This window comes from Simochromis diagramma, unplaced genomic scaffold (assembly GCF_900408965.1).
Source record: "Simochromis diagramma unplaced genomic scaffold, fSimDia1.1 OVJJ01000656.1, whole genome shotgun sequence".
Classification (NCBI taxonomy): domain Eukaryota; kingdom Metazoa; phylum Chordata; class Actinopteri; order Cichliformes; family Cichlidae; genus Simochromis; species Simochromis diagramma.
In genome coordinates this window covers 684,218-705,948 of record NW_024387038.1, presented here as the reverse complement: position 1 = coordinate 705,948, position 21,731 = coordinate 684,218, and the positions used below count along the sequence as shown (strand labels likewise).

The 21,731-nt window shown below is 40.9% G+C and overlaps 1 protein-coding gene across 1 annotated transcript in view; it reads right to left on the bottom strand.

Annotated features, from left to right (window-relative positions):
- Positions 1–20,474, bottom strand: part of LOC120740970 (RELT-like protein 1) — a 35,399-nt gene extending 14,925 nt beyond the window's left edge. The window contains exons 1-3 of the mRNA XM_040043537.1: positions 20,253–20,474; positions 8,405–8,602; positions 4,617–4,688 (exon numbers count right to left, since the gene is read on the bottom strand). Coding sequence (XP_039899471.1) covers positions 4,617–4,688; positions 8,405–8,602; positions 20,253–20,277 — 295 coding nt within the window. The 5' untranslated portion in view covers positions 20,278–20,474. The remainder of the gene's footprint in view (positions 1–4,616; positions 4,689–8,404; positions 8,603–20,252) is intronic.
- Between the last annotated feature and the right edge of the window lie 1,257 nt (positions 20,475–21,731).

The window sequence follows — 21,731 nt, the reverse complement described above, 5'->3', positions numbered from 1 at the left end:
AGTTAAACATTGTTGTCATGTGCTTTTTAGAAAGAAGAGGGTTTCCCCTGGCAACCTGTTCCGTTTTTCTATTGTAACTAATTGTAATTGTGTTGTCATGAACTTTAACATTTAACATACCAACTGAGGCCTGTAGAGTCACAGATACAGCTTCTGGGTTTTTGTTTCTCTGAGGGTCTGACCTCAGACTGAATGACTGACAGCTGAATGTTTTCCATTTGTTAATAATCTTTGATGGATATCAAATTGTTTGGAAATGCCCTCATAACCCTTCTCAGACGGATGGACAGGAACAGTTGCTTCTTTAAAATCGTCATCCTTTCTCCTTGCTACTGTGCTAACAAATAGTTAAACACACCTGAATGCTCCAGAGCAGCAAACTATCAAAACCTCTGCTTTTATAGAGGCGCTCACACTTGCTGATGGTAAATTAATCATGTGTATTTGACTAGCAGCAGTTGGCTAACCTCTAAACTCGTGGAAGTAGTGAACTGTGTACTGCTCCTGAATTTTAGCTTAATTTTTGCTAACTAAATAATGACACCCACTCTGGAAACCAAGTGAAACTAACCTGGAAAAAGGGGTCACTATGTCATCACTTTAGAAACGGATAATGTTCCTTTACGTCTTTTACAAAGTAAACTTTTGGATGAAAAAGGATAATTTTGAGGAAATTTTTTTTGTAACCCTTTACAAAACATTCCCTGAAGATCATTTTGAAGATTTCAACTTCAAGGCAACTTTCCCTGAAAGACTTTCTGAAATATTCCTAGAACATAATCTTGAGGTTAAAAACATGCAGTTATGTGCCTAAATGTGAGGTGAGGTATGTGACACTGCTGAAGCAAACTGCAGTAAACATTTCAGCAACTCTTTAGCTTTCAAACTCTCAAACATCTTCTTCTCTTCTTTACTTGTCTTAATAGTGTAGCTGAGTGGTTCTTAAACTGTGGAGTGGGACCCACTACTGGGCGTGGAAAACCAGGTGGAAAATATAAAGTGAAATTAACTTCAAATAATGAAGAACTTTACTTTTAAATGATATCTGACCAACAATACCAATAAAAATGAGTAAAGTTTTTCCACACTGTACATGTTCAAGTACTTCCCACTGGTTGCAAACATGGTAGTGACTTTTCCTTTGTTTGATCAGTAGAGGGCAGTGTTTTCCTTTGTCTGATCAGCCATCAGAGCGGTGCACGCTATAGCATTCAATTCCTCCTCTCTTTATTTAGACTGAAACGGCTGTTGCTGCAAAAATGTTGAGTGGACACAACAACTTCCTGTTTTCATTAGAGAGAGAGGGGGAAAAAAAGCTACAGAGATTTCTTTTTTAAATCTTAACCATCGGCCAAGTTTCCATCAGTTGAGCAATGTTGAAGGGTGAGAGAAGGTGTAGTAAAACAGATATTTATAAATAGAGAGCACAATGACGTGCTGACTCCACAGCAGACTGACAGCGTGTAGGCGAGTCACGATAATCAGAATCCTACGAGCATGACTGCTTCATAAAACAGCCGTGAATCAGCTCAGAGCAAACGTACAGCTCAGGACAATGATGGCCAGTCACCAACATGGGACGATACAGCCTTTGTGTATCACAGGATTGGGTCAAAGTGCGATATTGAGTTACACTTAAAGAATCAATAGTGAAATGGCACATTTTCAACTCTTATATGATATAACTTCTTATAGATGGGTGCTATACGGCAGCGGTTCCCAACCTTTTCTGCACCACGGACCGGTTTAATGTCAGACAATATTTTCACAGGCCTTTAGGGTGTCGCGGATAAATACAGCAAATTAAAATGATACGACCAAGACAAAAACTGTGTTATTGTGTAAATATAATAATAAACATCATTTCACTGTGTAACTGTGTAACTTTATTAGCAGTGTCCTCCAACAACATTGAGAGTAACATCCTCCTCTCTGCCCCTTAATGCTCTCTGGTCGCTATGGTAACGTGTAAATATTTCTTTAAAATACGACACACAGCTACAATTCGGGAAAAGACCCAGGGAAACCGAGTTAACAATAAAAACCCTGAAAACCATAAATTTCACGCCTCAACTCTCGAGACTCACGGACTGGTACCGGTCTGTGGCCCAGGGATTGCTATTTATAAATTCTCTATACAGAGCTTACATTTAGCAAACAACCTGTCATAAAACCAATAAAACAGAAATATTTTACAAGCCTGTCAAAAACTTCTTTAAAACAAAAAAATCATATTACAGTGGAACCCTGACTTACGAAATTAATTCGTTCCCGAGGGTCTTTCGTAAGTCGAAGCACCCATCGCGCGTTTTGACTGAGGCGATGCTGAACGATAGGCTATAGGTTAATTGCTAACTAGAACAACAATACGTCGTCTAAGTGGAACAGCGAAGCGCAAGTACTGAAGCCAAGGGGTTGTCACATGATTCGGAAGGCATTGCGGGCATTGTAGGCTCAGCCAATCAGAGCCAGCAGATTTTGTTACACGGGCATTTTGCCGTAACACGGGCAAAAATATTGCCGCTCAGTGCCTTCGTAACTTGAATTTTTCGTGAAACGGGGTATTCGTAAGTCGGGGTTCCACTGTATTATTATTATTCATTAGGCAAATATGCATTTTATACCAAATTTGAGCCGGCACACTGGAATTCTTGTCAGTAATTAATTAAGCACAACATTAAACCAGTAAGACTAATTTTTCGTGTTCGAGAATTCAAGTAAATAATTGTCTCAGTTATGGTGGCGTTCTGATAAATGTGTTAAGCGCTGTGTCCTGCTACCAGTACGTTTGGACAGTGGTGTGAGGTAACAGTGTTGGTGGAAAGTTTGAGCAGCGCTGTCAAAGACCGAGTCCTCTGTCTGCCCTCAACCCTCCAAACACCGGGGTGAACAGCTACTTTTCCAGCCTCTTAGACTACACACAGCGTCCTAACAGCTGGTGCAGAACGCTGCTAACTTTTACTGTATAATCTTCAAAGTATAACCGTCTCTTTCTTCTCTTTCCTCTCCTGCCTCAGTATAATTCTCTGCCTTAGCATTTAAAAGCCTGTTTTGACTCTTAGTTTGTACAGACATATATCCTGAACTCAGACTGGGCTCCCCAAAAACACTTGAATAAATCCTTTTGTCCTCCTCCGCTGCAAGAGGTAGTGCCACTTCTGTGTTAAACACCTAATTCTTAAAATGCTGATCACGGCTAACGGCAAATAAATGTCTCAGCTGGTCTGTTTGTAGCATGAGAGAAAAAAAAATAGAAAACCTATGAAGTAAATATTTCGTTTGAAAAGTTCCAGATTAAAAATGACCTAAAACTGAACTTTAGACTGAGTCATCTGCATTTTTTTCAACTTTTTAAAAAGACCATATCGTGAAAAAAAACCCCAAACAACCCCAAAACATTTTTGTTCCTTTGCCCTGTGGTGCTAGTTGCCATCCATAGATCGGTGTGAGATGCCAAGTTTTGGAGCCATCAGCTGTCTTCTCTTGAACATAATGGAACTAAATGACACATTTCTTGCAGCAATGTCTCCTTGCAGAAGCCATGACCTGGTTACTAAATATATAGGAACTGCTGTCTTTCACCAGTCATATCACTGTGCACAAGAAAGCGTCCATCTACCTGTGAAACGAGGCTCAAGCTGTGACAGGATGGAAACACTGCTCGGTCCAAAAAAAGGAAAATAATGCTATCGCTACCTTGTGCATTTCTTTTTTCCTGAGTAACGGGGTCGTGACTTCTTGAAGAGATGCTGTTTTCTTGAGCACAACAACGCAAAGTGCTCCTGCAATTTAGTTTCATTTTATTCACAAGCAGGCAAACATCTACAGCCAGTATTTACAAAACCGGAGCAACTCAAAACTAAATAATCAAGATGGATAAACTGCTCTGCAGGCCAGTGGGAAAAAATGTGCATATTTGACTTTGGTGGGGGTGAACAAGTGGAACAGGGCGTCTTCTATTACATGAAAGCATCTTCTCTTAAGGAGTCAAGTCACAGACAGCTGTTACCCTTCTTTGAGTTCAACATCGCTTTACAGTTATGGGAAGTTTATTGGCGCTGTGGAAAACAATCCACACTGTCAGTAAAGACATACGATGCCACAAATCAAGCTGGTTTGAGTTTCGCACAATGCTGCCATCGATCCTCGTCTCTGCTGCTGCCGCGTTTGAACGCGGCTCAACAAAGGATTACAGAGGATAACACGCTACAAAGCATTTGCAGTGATTTATCATGAATTTAGCTTCCTGCAAAGGGAAGGAATGGGATGAAATCGCAGATGAAACACTCGTGTGACTTGTACTCGAAAGCGTGAAAACACCTACGTCATAACAAATGGTCTCAGATTCTTCTCCCGTTGTCCTGAATGTGAACTTCCACTAAAAGCTTCATTTCTGAGCCAGACTCGTCTGAGAAAACACACACGGCTCAGAGTCCACAACTGACTTCCTTCCCGAGTAGCGTGTGACAATGTACCAAACAATAATGCCAGCTGTAATCGCTTCAGGGAAGGAGGACAAACAGGGGCCATTTCCCCAAAGTCACAGGTTCACACCTTCAACCAGAAATGACAGGTGCTCTTATGTAAAAAACAAACACAAAGCCTTGAATACATACCTTCATTTTTCATAATGTAGTGGACGATCTGTCCAACCGTGTCATTGTAGTCACTGAAGGTGTCATTGAGCTCTGGAAAAACAAACACACACGAATAGAAACATCAGTATTATTAGGCACTGAGCTGAAGGGTCGCCCGCTACAGAAACATGATACATGTTGAAAGAAAGTCAGCCTCACACAACTATGCCAGGCACTGAGGAGCAAACAACTCCTGCAGATTTCCACTGTTTAGTTTTCTACATCAGTGAAAACGGAAAAAATCTCCAAAGTGAAAATCCTAATCTTAATCAGACACTTAAATCACCCTCACCCAGAATTTTAACAAAGGCAACGTGGCTGAAGCTAAAGCTATCCAGAGCTCAGAGCTAGCCACAAGCAGCCTCGGTATGAGCAAACGATCAAAGCAGTTATAAGGAAAATTATGGAGACGAGCAGAAAAGAGAAACTGGTCCATGTAAGTGAGTAGTGACAGCTGGGGCAGGCGGCATCCTTGAGTTGGATCAGAGGATAAAAAATGGATGGCGCTTCAGTAAATTTTCATATAAAAGCTGGTATTTAAATCGTGGGTAAGTAGTGGTCAGCAATAAACAAATCAAGGCTGGTAAAAGCACAGCACCAGTTCAGTCAGTGCAGTCTCCTGCTCATGCTGCACTGAACTAATTCCAGTCACTTTCTCCTTTACTTTACTGTACTATACACATTACACATTACAATGTTGTGTGTAGAGTATGCATAGAGAGAATTAGAAGCGCAGACTTTAGTAAAAAATACTCTCTTCATGCATGTTCTTCTATTCTTGGCTTTACACAGAGAGAAGTTAGTGGATTTCTATAACTTCTCAGGAATAAAGCTTTGCGTTTGTAAGAAGAAGAAGAAAAAAGAAGAAGAAAGTCTGCTTAAAGGGGAAGGTGGCCTTAAAGGAAAAGGAGCTAAAAACAGCTCAGCTCAGGCAGTTGGGGTTGAGCCTAATGGCATAGGAAAATGATGCACAGGTTGCCTATAACCTAAAACTGGTCTTTCTTTAGGACTGAATTCTGGTTTCCATATTTCTTTATGTCTAAAGCCAGCATTCGAAACAGCAAAGTAAAGCCGAGCTGATGCTAAAAGCCTCCGTACAGCTAAAGGGACGGGGAAAATTCACAGTGGATTTTTTGTGGCCCTTATACCGTATCGCACTTTGATCCATTGTTGACATCAGAAATATGTTTTAGCACAACTATAACGCTTCTGTGGCAGATGTTTATCGACCACACACAGAGCTAAAATGTTCCTTTTGAGTGATTATTGCCAGGAAGAATCAATGACTGTCCCTCGCTCACGCCGTCCCCGGACGTTACTTCCTGCCATTTCTCAAAAGGAAATTGTCGGATTTCTATAATATTGCAAATTCGTCGCAGTAATCATTCAACTATGCAGAACAAATCCACTGGTCAGCACACACCCCTGTGAGGCACTTCCTGGAGTTTCCTTTTGATTGCTTCCTCAGTTTTTCCTCGCTACTGATAAACGTAAATTGGAATCCTCTGGTATGCCGAGGCTGACTGCGAGCAGGAAACCTGACACTGAGGAGGAAAAAAAAGGGAACACTTGACTGACTGACCGAGCGAGGCCGCAACACAAAGCAGTGTTGTGTTTTTGTTCTAACGTACAATAGGGTAGGGCTTTTTGAAGAAACAAACACACACAAACAAATAGATGGCCGGGAAAAACCCTAATGGACTCATGACTATTGTGCTGCCAGCAGCAGGAGCTTGCACTTACTCAATGAGAGAAACCCGCTTCACGCCTGTACTTTTCCAATACCAGCTCTTGACGTAAGAAACTGAGTTGTAATTCACACAGTTAACTGGAAAGATTAATGGGAATGGTGGGGACATCATATGTAAGGGAAAACACTGGCGTGCGGTGCATTGCGTGATGACAGGAAGTTGGACAGCGCAGCGTAAACAGCTTATTCTTTCCATAACATTTCTCATGCCTGCGACAGAGCCAGGGTGATTGCAGAGATTTCACATATGCGCTCAAGAATTACTAGAAAGACAGACGAGCAGGCACGGCAGCTGTAGGAGGAGGGAAACTGAGTGAAGTGCGCACACAAATCCCACAATCCCACCTCACTGAACTCCACATGAATGGATGAAGGGAATGCTAAAAGTCTTCCTGGTTTCTGCTGGCCTGCTTCCAAATAAAATAACAGCCCTTCTAAAAGTGCACCCCAACCTCCAAAAAAGCATTCCTAAGCTCACGTTTGTCTATTTCATCTTCTGAACGCATAAACACCGAATAACGTAATAAGTTCAGTCTGTCTATCTGTTATACAGGAAGAGCTTGAAATGCTATTGCTTTGAGATGCCATTCACGTCACACGCCACCGCCTGCGTCTACGTTAAGTAACACACACGAAGTAATTAGATTCAGGAATGTAGTCTAGGGTTGAAAGCACCAGAACGAAGGTGATTTCTGCCTTCTAGACGTCTTATTACCACATGACAGGCAAATGGAAAAGTTCACATGGGCCGATGACTAATTTGGAAACTCGTGCAAAAAAAAAAAAAAAAAAAAAAAAAATCATCTGCTGTGCGACAGCATCGCAGTGGATTTACTGAGACGTGGACAGGCGTGATCATAAATACTTTAAATCCTTTAGATTATGAAACAGTTAACGATAGTATTTATGACGAGCAATGCGTATTTACGCAGTGCCTCGAATCATGTGGACGTTGGATGAGTAAGGGATTTGAGGTAAACAATGCACACAATAGAGCCTCTCGGTTTACAGCTCTAATCGCGCTGCCAGCTCAACATGTCATGAGACCTGAATCACAGTCTCAAGCTGGAAATGGAGCGTCAGCAGGGTCCAAAAAGATGACAAATGTTTAAAACAAAAGAAAGGGGAAATGGAGACAGCGGGTGAAGAGAACTGATTTCATTGTTTTCTCGGTTGTGCAGAGGCTAAGATAAAGGACCGACAACACTGACACTGCCTGCAGGAGGCCGGGTACGCCTGGATCTGCATCATAGTCATGTTCTGCTACTGAAACTGTGAAGCCAGGTCCCAGTTTTGAATTTGGGAGACAGACACAATCTCTACATTTAAGATTAGGCTTGAAACTTTCTTCTTTGATAAAACTGACAGTCAGGGCTGAATCAGAAGCCTCCCTTTGTTATGCTGCGACAGGCTCGGTCCGCTGCGGGACTTCACGTGACGCACTGAGCGGTACTCCTCCACTCACCTCTTCAAACTGCCTGCGTGTTTATGCATCACTGCAACATATCATTACATTTTTGTCCTCTGTCTCCCTCAGTCTGGGTTTTTGTCCCGTCTCCCTGCGCTCTCTTTTGTCTTCTCTTTCTTTTCCCCCTCCTTTCCCCCGCATCCGCCAAATGATCGAGGCCCTCCCTGAGACTGGTTTTGCTGGAGGTTTCTTCCTGTTAAAACTGGGTCAAAACTAAATTGAATCTGTAAGGCTTGTTTTAATTTAACCGGTCCTATCTTTGAAAATGAACTGGGGTTACCTTGGCTTGCCTTATTTAAAGAAGAAAAAAAGGCCCTTTTGTTACTGAGAAGACACATCAGCAACACAACGACACAATGTAACAATCGTCTTTGCCCTCCCTCACGTCCACTTTTTTTAATATGAGCCTGGCTGTGGGATAATCTTTGGCTTGTATTGTATATAGGCGATGGATGATTTAAGCCTTAGACTCAATAAAAACATAAATCCAACGATACTGTCAAATTTCTCAGAACCTCCAATGACCTCCCAGAATCTCTGAAACCTTACCTCCGCCCAGCTCGGGATCTTTGACCTCTTCCTTACACTCCTCCTCGTCATCATGGTCTGTGGTGCACCGGTAGCCCTTCCTTTTCAACACATGACAGATCACCACACCGAGCAGGCCCAGAAGGAAGAGAATAGGCACCAGCACAAAGGCGATGTAGTACGGATTGGTCCCGCCGCTCGTTCCAGCACTGTTACCAGCTAGAGGATGAGAAACAATTTAAATAAAAATTTAAAAAAGAAAAAAAAAAAAAAAAGAAGCAGTAGTAATTCAATACATTTTTGTAAGGCGGCGCAGAAAAACAAAACCCTTGTCCTCACAGCACCTTTCACTGCAACCTGATCTCTACAAAGGGTGTGAGGGGAACACATGAAGGGTGAGCCGAGCAGCTGATGGGATTCAAATGTTATCAGCTGCAACATGAACTTGACGCATTTACAACTTTGAGCACGCATTTAGGAAGCAGGCACAAACTTCAAAAACAAAAAAGCTGTGAAGAACACTGGGAATGTTTTCCAAGGTTTTTAGTTTCTGTCTTCGACTGGGTTTTTTTTCTTCCCCTTTTATTGATTTATTTCTGAGTGAGGGAGGAGAGCAGGCACTCCTGTAAACCAGCTTTACAAGGGTCCCATAAACTGTGATAGCAGTCAGTCACATGTTTTATTTAAGATGACTTTAATGCATGTTAAACATAACAGATGTAACCCAACCTGGGCGTAGCGGGCGGTTACATCATCAGACAGACTACAGCAGAAACCAGACGCAAGGACCACAAACATCTCACCATTTTAGCTCAATCTGCCTCTGCTCCCACTCCTACCTGCCTACCCGGGGGTCTAAAGTCCAGATTATTGGATTGGGTACAATAAACATCTCCTGGGCTCCAAATCCTGTACTTTCAATTAAAACAACAAAAATATATTTTGAAGATAAAAAAAAATTCAGGAGGTCTTGCCACTGTCATCCAGGGATGTCAAACTCACTTTACATCATGGGCCACACACAGCCTACTTTGATCTCAACTGGGCCAAACCAGTTTACTACACATTCAAACCCTGAGACGTCTTCATCTCAGAAAAAAAGAAGTGCACTTTCAACAGAATGTCTCCGTTTTTCTACATGACAAAGAAATATTGCTGCAGTAAATCAAGGAAACCTGTCAGCAGGCCTTGCACATGTATTTCTTACATTTAAATTGTAAGAAATAAATGTGCAAAATTTAAGAAGAAGCGCTGGTAGCTCGATGCCCAGATTTTCAAGTAATTATAAAACAGAAAGTTTTTGTTCTTCACAAAAAAAAAAAGTCCTTTTCCCCAAAACTGTGGACTTATTGTAAAAAACAGACATTTCTAAAGTAGATTGTGAAAAACAGGCACCTATCTGTCATTTAGTTGTGTATCCATTACTTAATTACTTTGTTAAAAGACACAAAGATACCACATTTCCTCAAACAGTAACATTTACCTTAGTGGTGGTAGGCCTGTACTTGAAGCAGGTAAACGGTGTTAATGTTTACCTGATCTAAGTAAGTTTTTACTGTAGTATTCACATGATAGCAAGTGATGACTCTTCCACCGAATGAACTTATAAGCTCACCCAAAGCTCATGGGGAAAAAAATTGCTTAAAAGTCATAATTCATTGTATTTACGCTGCACGGTCAACAGAGGACTGCTTGCACTAATCTGTGACAGCAAGGATGCTCATCAAACCAGCCACCCACTGCACCCATGGTGTCACCGCTAATTATGATAAATAAAACACACCATGAGTAAAATAACTTTTAACCTGACTTCCATTAGATTTGCTGTTGCAAGTACAAAACAAGTCCCTTCAATTCAATTCAACTCAGCTTATATAGCACCAGTTTACAACAGCAGTCACCTCAAGGTTTTTATTATATCGTAAAGGTAAAGACGCTACAATAATAGATAGAAACACTGGCGGTCACATCACCCCCTATGAGCAAGCAGGAAGAAACCTCCGGCAAAACTAGGCTCAGGAAGGGACAGCCATCTGCCACAACCGGTTGGGGTTGATGGGAGGGGGAAGCGAGCACAGAGAAGAACAGGACAAAAGACACACTATGTGTGACAGAGCCACAGTTCAGTAATGAATAACTGCAATACTGGTGTATAATACAACAGAGAGTGAAAAAGAAATGCTCACTGCATCATGGGGCAACCCCAGCAACCTACGGTAGGCCTATTACAGTAAAGTAATATCACTACCTTAACTACTCCACTCCCCATTTTAAGCCATGGAGGAAATATGAAATGTCTGCTACTGATGCCAATATTTTCAGAACACAACTTTTGTAAAACTGTAAAATGACTAAAACTGTAAATGTTTGAATGTAAAAACAAAAACAAAAAAGCGTAAGTGTGAATAAATCAGATGATCCTATGAAATATTACATTTTGAACCAAACATCTCGATCAGGTCAAAGTTCAAAGGTGAGGTACCACATGACGCATTCCAGCTCTACAAACAAGAGAGCTTTTGTCTGCTCAGGTCTGTGTGTGCACAGCACAAAGAGACTCGAGGTGGGTCTGATAGAGAGACGCAGACAGAGAGGGCAGCACGACAGCTAATCTGCACGAACTATAGAACAGCACCACGCGCGGAGACATGTATCTAAATACTAGCTTATGTGCACCCGATGCATAAACACATTAGTGCTCCTCCATTGTCCCAGTTCCCTGGTGCCCAAGCCTGAACACACTGATCATTGTCTGCTGACTGACCAGCCTGTTACCAAAAGTTGCATCTCTATGAGCTTGCAATAACAGTGACAACCACACTGTTGGAACAGCACGGTCCTGTGCGCCTCTAAAATGACTCAGAAGTAATCACGGGCCAATTAGATGACTGTTTTAAAATAAAATAAGACTGGAGACTAGCAAATGGCTTGAACGGGGTCACTGAGGAGTTTCTGAATTGGAGCCAGACATCTTTTCTGTAACCACAGCTGGTGCTGTGGTGGAGCTCCTATAAAAGAGAGAGAACTACAAACTAAAGCTAGAGACATGAGCACTTCACAGAAGTGGATTAACAAAATGAATTTAAACGGCAACAACAGCGGGGCGGCGGTTACATTTGTTTCCAGCTACAACTTCTAAGAAACATTTGGACTTTTTGGATTTTCTGTTGAACGAAGAGGTCGTTTTCTTTTCGTTCTTGATTAAAGTTGCAGTTTTGTGAGCTTTTTTTTTTTTTTTTTAATTTATTGATAAAATATCAGCAGTGATAACCATTTCCAAGAACCCAAGCTGATATCTAAAAGTTTCTCCTTTCATCCAACCGCTGTGCAGACCAAAACATATTCAATTTTCATGATTAATGGTGCAGATGTGGAGGACAACGAGAGACCAAGGACAGGCCATTAAATTGGGGTCATTTGTACAAAAGAGCAGCACGCTGGCTGTCGCTGCATTCTTTGAGCCCTGCTATCACATGGGCTGATTTTTAGTTTCATTTTAGTTTTTCGTTTTAACGTCAAACTCTGTGAGTCACTTCTTGGCAACTGGGCATTAAAAAGTGTAAGCTAGGGAATCGGAGACGGCTGCAAGATTTAAAGCACTCAGCTACATTCAGTTAGTAATCTGACGCTTTGTGTGCAACACCATCACACGGGTGGAAATGTAAAGTGCGTGTCATCTGATCGCTGACCCTTGTTCGGCTTGTGAACATCCACTAAAACAGGTGGATCCATGACAGACTTTAAAGTAAGTCTATGGAGCACACTCTGCTGGTAGAGATAACTCTATTGTATGTAATATTGTAGCATTAATTAATAGCAAGACTTTGTTGAACAGCCTAAGAGACACGTGGATCATTACAGGAAGAAATTATTGAAGTTAGTTAAGAAAGCTCCCTAGGAGAGAAAGAGTCTAAAGAGACATTTAATGATGTCTTTTTGAGTTCTTCAGCTTTGTTGTTAAGCAGCAGGGACTAAACCTTGAGAAAAACATTAAAACCGTGTCTATGAAGCACTCAGAGTATCCCAGACTTTATGCTGACGTGTTAGTTTAATTTTTAAACTTTACCAACCCTGCTATCGCAGCTCCTGCCGAGTCACTTTTGTCTTGCCTTTTATTGATGCTCACCTCTTCCTCAATTTTCCAGCTGTTTTGGTGTCTCATCAATGTGCCGCACTCTTAATTTTCTCTGCTCCTTCCACCTGTTCACTCTGCTGTCCTGATTGCAAACACAATGCAATCAGCATGCACCAATCAAACTCTATCCAAATCTCCCATTTCTGATGTCATGATTGGGTTTTTAACAAGTATTTACTTTATATAGTGACTCAACCAAGAATTCAAACACCTCAATAAATATCATATTGCGAAAAAGCACATTATTAAAGCACTTTTCATGCCATTTATGGATATTCACACTATTGGATGCCAGCTATAGGGAAATATTTACGGCAGGCGACCACATGCAATAATCAGCCTTCTGTTGCTATTTACTCCTGTGGATTCGGTGCCTCTCAAGCTATTGACGTTTACCCTACATCGCTTCCTCTTTGCACTTTGTCTATGTTTGATGATTCATTGTATTCAAAAGTCCACAGGATTTCGTGAAAACACAATGAGTAAGGAGCACAACGTTGTATCACGTTGAATCACCCTTAAATATCCTCTCTTTCAATGGGGGAAATTCCACAGATTGCACTCAAATGGATTCATTTGGTTTTCCTAAATAACATTAGTGTCATACGTTTATTGGAGTAAATCAAAATGTCAACAATATTATGGATACAATAGGAAAATGCACCATATGTAATGTTTCCTCACTAGGTTTCGGTCCTGAGTTACTGACATGCATGGACATAATCGCCTGAGACAATAAACATGGTTACTTACTCTTTTTCTTTGGACATTGGCTGCATTTTCACTCATTTTCAGTCCATCATCCATCATTTTAAGAGGAACACTTGTTTATTAAAAACCACTTAACACTGACCTGTAAGTCATTCAAGTATTAAAAGGTCACCTTAACTCAACAGATGATTCAGTGTTGTGTCTACACAAAAGCGACAACTTAGCAAAGAACCAAATTTTAGATATATTGGTACTAGGGCTGGGCTATATCATACCGTTCACGGTAATACCAGTGTAATTTTGGGCAACAATAGGAAAATGAAATATCGCGATAGAATATGGGTAAAATGCGCATGTGCAGTGCCTTTGTTTACATACGCACATGGCGGCGACGCAGAATGAGAAGAGCGAAAGCGGATCGTTGAATGAAACGGATGAACCAGAATTGGTTTGTAAAAATGCTGCAACTTCAGTAGTGTGGAACTGGTTTAGCTTTCGTCCGTCAGATACACAACAAAGCACTATTTTTGGTAGAGCGTGCAAGTGGGCCGTCGTTATTACAGTGTTTTTTTGGCAAATACGGCACACTTAAAATCAATCCTTTGATTTTCTGAAAATCGACAGTGCCCCTTATAATCCTGTGTGCCTTATGTATGAATTCTGGTTGTGTTTACTGACCTCGAAACGATTTTATGTCGTACGTGGTGCTCAAAAATCTGTCAAATGTTTCAGTACGACTTTGCTAAGCTACGAACCCGCACCGCTTGATGGATTGTCGGAGCATTACGGCCATCGTAGGCAGGAGCCTTGCGGAGTGATACGTACTGTGCTTCAACATAATATTACCGTATTGTGTGTATAACCTCTTTTTAAGTTTTGTGGATATTATACGTGGTTATGCTGAGGATCTGTCGGCCAATTTCCACTGGAAATGCCTTTTGGTTAAACTGTCAGCACGGAATTTGCATTTGCACTGTTACAATTTTATATAACTTTAATGCACATAAAAACAGCTGCTTGTTTAAGTGAAAATACATTGATGGGGTTTTTTGCACTAATAAAGTTGTGGAGTTGTAAAGTATTTTGTCTAGTGTCAATTATATCGTCAGTTATATCGTTATCGCAAATTTTCAAATGTATATCGTGATAAATATTTTTGGTCATATCGCCCTGTTCTATACTCCCACTAGGTTTATATCTGGGACTCTCCACCATTTGACCTTAGAACTGAAGAAGCTTCTCGGATGAGAGGTGAAACGTCTTCAAGTAACTTAAAGAAGTCCAGACGCTTTTCTTTGCAAGCTCCTTTGTTCTAATTGGTACATATATATATAGGGCTGTGCAATTTGACCAAAATCTCATATCCCGATATAAGACATTTATCGTCCTGACAACGATATAAATCACAAAAATGTAATATTTTCTGTAAATTCTGTGAATCTCGGGCAGCTCGACTTGCGTGAAGTTTTTCCAGCTGGGCGTCCTTTACCTGGAGTCGAGTGTTTTAACCGATTCATGAAACTATACATTTTTAGACATAAGTTATCACGGCCACCATTTTCTTTCAAAGTTTGAGTCTAAGGTTTATTTTTTTAGCACCTGACGGCTCTTTTTTGCTTCTCATCCGTAAACTCTCTGCATACTCTTTCACGTGATTCAGTTTATTTTGAAAAGTCTCAACAGGATCTTGAGCTTTATTGTGAAAGGTTTACGTGGAAAACAAACAAGTGGACAGCGGAGCTCTCTTTCTCTTATATTTAATATAACCACACTACGGACCGACAAGCGCCTGTTTTTACACGTTGTCGTTAGCAACAACGACGGTAACACCATCGCGTGGCTCCGCTGTCCACTTGTTTGTTTTCCACGTAAACCTTTCACAATAAAGCTCAAGATTAGATGATATGAGATTTTGGTCATATCGTACAGCCCTACCATGTATGTTTGTACAAGTTTTAACAAATGTGGAAACTATTTACCATTTTCCCAGCAAAATAAAGAAAGAGCACAGTACTGCTACTGTTCAGGAAATTAAAGAGAGATAGAACTTTATGTATCCCTCGGGTAAGTTACGGGAAATAGGTTTTCAACTGAATGCGATGCAGTTCTGTTCACTGTGGCTTCTCATTTCCACATACTCAGGAAAATGCATGACTGTCCACACAGGAAGTGACGAGCTGCGATGTGGCAACCAGACAGTGACAGATGATAATGAAATTTAACAACTTGTATTGATGAACTTCAACAATGTAAAGCAGCCAGGTAGAGTCAAGCTTTAAGGTGAGCTACTCACGCGGCTAACAATTTGAGCTGCTTAGTCTGAACTTTTAAAAGTTTAACCAGTTCCTAATGTTTAAGACACAAAAAAAATGCATTTGTTCCTCACCTAACTCCTTGACACCAAAGTGTTTAAAAAAAAAGAAAAAAAAAAGAAGCTTCTAGCTGGCCAAAAGTCACTCTTTCCAACATCTTGGCTCAAGCTTACCCAGCTGGATTGAAGGATGCTCTTCGTTGACATGTGAAGAGACGATAAATACACTGGAGGGTTGCCTCATTGTCCCTGAGCCACTCTTTCACAATTTAAGCCCGATGAATCCCGGCAATTATATCTTGGAATAATATGGCTGACGGAAAAACCTGGTCATTCAGTATATTCAGGCAGTCAGCTGACCACATTTTTCAAGCACACAACAACATAACATTACCCAAACTTAGACCTCCAAACCAGTGGAAGGGTTTAAGTATTTGCTTAGTTAAATCCAGGTGGTGACATTTGTGTGTGTGTGTGTGTGTGTGTGTGTGTGTGTGTGTGTGTGTGTGTGTGTGTGTGTGTGTGTGTGTGTGTGTGTGTGTGTGTGTGTGTGTATAATCTTCTCTGATGTACGTGGCTAGAGACCAGCTATGTATGTAGTACAACTTATAAGTCACTTTTAATTTGAAAGATCACTAGGAGGTCGTTTAAACTCTGTGGCTGACAGCGAGAAGAGCCACCTCGTCAGGACAACACTCAACTCTCAGGTGTACTCAAAACTGTACACCTGCACCTAGAGGGTAAAGGTCACACGTTTGAGTTTGCCAGTGTTCACATTTTAGCCCGAGAAGACCAACGGTGTGAAAGAGGAGTAAAGAAGGCAATCTATTTCCTCCTACAGTGCAGCGTTGAGGCTCCTTCCCAGGCCCTTCAACCCTCACTAACACTTTACTTCAGGTGACCTCAATAAGTCACGTGATAGGGTGGAGCAAGGTGTCACAATGGCTTCACTCCAAACCTCTGGTGGTGATTACCCACGCTTTTGTTTGCACACCCTGGCTCATGTGAGGACACAAATGATTAATTAAATCAAGTTCAGTTAAAGAAGAAAAAAAGAAATAAAGAAACCTCTTGGGTGAGAGGTGAAACATCTTCAAAAACCTAAAAAAAAGTCCAGTTTCATTTTTTCCTTCTAGCTTTTGAGACAAACTTTTCTTTTCTTTGAATCGCTTTGGGGGAGTTTGCTCGACTAAACTGGGAACCACTCTCAGACTCACACACACCAGTGACTGCCTGAGTGTCCAGCTGAAACTGGAGTGAGTTTACATTCTGCCTGGTAATTAGGAAAGGATTACTGCACACTCACACACACACACACACACATAAACAAACACATGTGATACGAGTGTTTTCCTGTCTCCAAACTAAGGGACTGGATGAGTGGGTCTAATTGAATGAGCGTTGGCCTTCTTCAAGCCACAGACCTCTCATGGAAAAATGGAAATAGTCCCCACTTTTTAAAGGTTATGAAGACATCGGCTGGAACTAAATGAGCGAGACTGACACTACAGTACTCTGTCGTTCAACAGGCATCGCAGTAATCACTGCTTATAAGTTATTTATCTCCATCGATCCTCATAAAAAAAACAGAATACTATCAGTTAGCATAATGAAATGCACAGATCAGATTGTGAAGACATAAAGTGACAAAAACAAAAACCCAAGCTCATTATCTGTCTAAGGAAATGCCTCAGAAGCTGTTGCAGTCAAACAGTCAATATTTTAAAGATTATACATAAAGGCTTATGTAAGACAGATCAGCTGTTTTCTTCCTACTCACATCTAGTCTCCGACACTGTAAATAAGGAGCTTCATGGTTGTACACAGTGTTGGAGGATAGTGAACTGCACATCTGATTTGTATCAGGGTTTTGTGCAGTTTTGTGTGTTTTCATCTAACGTCAAAAACTATAAATAATGTGGAACAAAAAGAATAAAAACTGTCTACTGTAACTGAACCCTCCTTGTGGCTGTGACTGCAAGCCCGAACAAAGCTTCAATCAGGCGGTCAGCGCCACACTTATGTAAGGCAACTTCAGAGGGGTGAAGTCAGCAAGCATATAACAACAGAGATCCATTTTAAAAGCACAGATTATTGGTATATGCTAACAAATTCAGATAAAGTTCAGAGAAGCAGCTGCACATTGATCTAGGGGCAACCTACTAACTAAGCACTCCTGCTTGCTGCAAAGCTCCCACCTGGACTTTCTGGTCTTTCTGGAAGGCGTGGCAACCATCTCAGTCATGGGCACAAACCCAAAAAAATGATATTCACTGAAATTTCCCACAGGTAGAAGAGTATTTATCAATCTATTTTTTTTATTTTGTTTAATGAACTATTACCAATTTTTCTAAACAGCTTTGGTTAACCAAATGAGATGTCTTCCTATGTTGCCCAATATTAGGGGTAGAGATGGGAACTGAGAACCAGTTCTTACAGAGAGCCAATTTCTATCTACTTAGCACTTTTAATTCTTATTTTTATTTTTATATCTATTTAAGCGTTTATGACAGTATGTTTGCACTAAGCACCGCAGCAATTTCCTAATGTTGTAAACCTGCTCAACATTTGGCAATAAAACCCTTTCTGATTCTGATTCCAGTAGCTCAGTTCCTTGGAATTGTAAGTTTGCCTGCCTATTGATTCGAGGAAAATCGGGGCACAGTCTGCAGCGTGCATATGGACATTTATATTTTATTGCATAAAAGGAGGACAGAGTAATTTTATAGTGCAAACATCCAAGACAGAAACAGCTGCATTATGCTGTTAATACAAAATCAGCTCTTTGCAAGCACCTTGCACAGATAGCATGCTAATGCTAAGCTAGCCAAAAACCCAGAGCGAAAGTCGAGTAAAAGCCGACCGCTGCCCAGCAGCCAGACCATGAACTTCAACGGGTAACAAACTGATGAGCAGTCAGGCATCTATTTCTACCTGTCTATGTTTCTAAGGTAGAATCACCATGGAGATCACTTTGAAGTCTCTGTGCTCGTTTTCATTTTTCCTTTTTGTTGTCGGCTTTGTGCTCATACCTAAGTACTAAGAAAAAGATCACACGTGTGTCCTCGTTAGCATAGGGATTTATGTTAGTGGTAATTGTGCATAATGCTTTTCAGGTTATTTTATGGCGAAACGTGAAAGTAATCTAAGGAGTAATACATTTATAGACTTTGTCCTGGGAGAAATTAAGTAAGGTACTGCGCTATTTTTTAAAAAGAAAAAGCATTTTGTGTAGTAATGACTCCAACACTGATCACAACACAGAGGGGAAATATCGCCAACATGCACAAACATTTTACTACGTGCAAATTATTTAAGCGAATGTAATGTCTTTATATGCTGCTTAGAAACTCTGAAAGCACCCATCCCTTTTGCAGCAATGATTTATATTTGCCCCGAATACTTTTTTGTTTTTACAGAAAACAATCCAACAATAATTGCTTCGGTTTATTTAGATGTGACGGCGTCGCACTGATGGCAGTTCAGTGTTGATCTCAGCCCTCAAACATCCAGGCTCTGCTTTTGAGCTTTTAAAGCAACCTTCACACATTTAGGCACAGACATTCTGACATAAAATTAAACTTGATGCACTTTTGGAGAAGCAGCTGACATTTATGGTTAATATTTCTTAATCTGCTGATTATTACAGTAAACCACAAAACTCATGCTTTTCTGTTTTATACCAGAAGAAGAAATAAATAAACATTTTCTCGCGGGAAGCAGTAAAGCGTGATCTGACATTGTGAAACCGTTATTAACATAGCTCGAAGAGTCCTTATCAGATGAGCAAATATTCAACTGCACACTCAGTTTATCAGTACTCAGTTTAATCTTACAGGTTATTCAGTCAGCTTTGAGTTTTGTGTTTTGTGATGGAAAATCTGCAGCAGGACAAACAGTGAGTACATTTAAATGGTAAATGTATAGCGCTTTACTTGGTCCTAAGGACCCCAAAGCTTTACACTATACACAGTCATCCACCCATTCACACACATTCACACACTGGTGATGGCAAGCTACATTGTAGCCACAGCCGCCCTGGTGCGCACTGACAGAGGCTGCCGGATACTGGCGCCACCGGGCCCTCTGACCACCACCAGTAGGCAGCAGGTGAAGTGTCTTGCCCAAGGACCGAGACTGTCGGAGCCGGGGCTCGAACCGGCAACCTTCCAATTACAAGACGAACTCTTGAGCCACGATCGCCCCCTTACATCTTGAAAGAGCTATTATATTAAAAAGCAGAATAGGTCAAGTAATACAAAGAGTTAACTTAACATAACACGTTAACTTTGCAAGCGCCGTAATGATGCCGAAATACCACAAACCTGCAAAAACATATTTCAATCGCTCCAACCCAAAGTTTAACAGTCTTTCTGTGACAATGGGACAGCATGTAAGTCATTATAGCTAAATAAAGCTTAATAATGTGTGTCTGATTATTCAAAAGCAATAGTTTTCACAAAGCCTCTGACGAGACTCTACTAGCTTTTCCTTTTCCTCTGCCCTGCAGCGCATCTGATGTAGGTGCGCAATATCCTCCTGAAACTTTACACGCGGGCTTAACAAGTTCGTTTTCCAGGAGGGCTGACATCAATGTCACGACATGGAAAACTACAGAGGTCTTTTCGCAATATATGTACCATACACCATGAACTGCAGCGGTGAAACACGGTTTCATCCCCACACAAGTTATAGAAAGCTCAGAAACCAACCGTCAGAAGCGGTCGTGTTGCTCATCGCTGGGCTGATATCCAGCAGGCTGGTGTCGGTGTCGATGTTCTAGGCAGCCGCTGACGGTCAGCACTACGGAGCGATTACACTGATCAAAATAAAGCGGAGAGTTGCAGCGAATATCAACGTGTTTCCTGATTCTCAGAGAGCGGATACGCCCTGTAGCGTCCCCGACAGAGAGTCGAGCTGGAGCGAGAGCACTCACTCACCGACACTTCCGCGTTCGTTGCCGCCTTAAGCGATGCCGTGCCTGATTGCACATTTTTTAAAATGCCGATACCAATAACTACTGATGTGTCATGATTTATGAGATGAATCATCATCAGTTTGCAAGCTTTAAACACACTTCGTGACCACAAAATCACTGGTTTATTTTTCCCCACAATTATTAGTTAACACAACAAAACGCACCTTTCAGCTTTTCGTGTATTTTGAAACTGGGTTTGTTGTTGTTGTTGTTTTTGTTTGCTGTAAAACCTGAAATGTAAATGTGCCTGTCTCTGAAGCACTTTGGGTCAACTTATGTTGTTTAAATGTGTTGTTGGCTACAAATAAAAAAAGATGGGTCACAAAAACAATACAAAAAGGTTAAAAAAAATGTTCACAATGCATGTTTGAGGTAAAAAAAAAATTTCATTTGACAAAATGTGACAGATGTGTGGCCCCTGGCTCAGCTGCAGAGGAGGGGTGGCCGTGAGTTTAAGAGGCGGTGCCAGGCAGGTGAGAGAACAGGTGGTGGTGATGGCACTGAGAAGCTCTCTACTGCTTTTAGTGAAGCTGGAGTGGAGAGGATGGGAGGTTTTTCCTTCAGAACGCCGGAAGAAAGCTAAAGTCAGAAGTGTGTTCCAACCCAAAAAGCATTGCAATAAAGCAAAACGCTCAGTACACTGTGTGTGTGTGTGTGTTTTATTTTTTTGGAGAGTGACTACTAAGTGACTACTTTTTATTTTAATTTTAATTTAAACATACTTATTTTTGTTCAATTATCAGTCATACATTTACTATCACTTACTATAATAAGTCTCCATCAACTATCTATACCAGAGCACTTTTAATTAACATTTACACACACTCCACCAATAAATGTATGCATGTAGAAAAAGTTGCTATCTTTTTCTAACTCCTGCGGTTACTAGATAAATGTGGAATATTTTGATGACTTATTTTTATGATGGTCATTTTAGGTTCAACATGATTTATTTTTTGAAGTTAGCTGTGAGTGCCAGTTAGCTAAAACAGCTGAAGGCTGTTACATAAACTGACAGAATCTTTCAACAACTGTACAGGTAGAGTAAAAGTAAAGCCTGCTAGTTTAACCTTACCGTTTAACTACTCAGCACATTTATAATTGCGTACATATTGAAACAGATAGGAAGGATTAGTTAGTATTTGCAGACATACATTAGCTGAGTCCCAATTCATAGGCCTTCTAAGACTGCCAATAACATGAATGCCAAAAG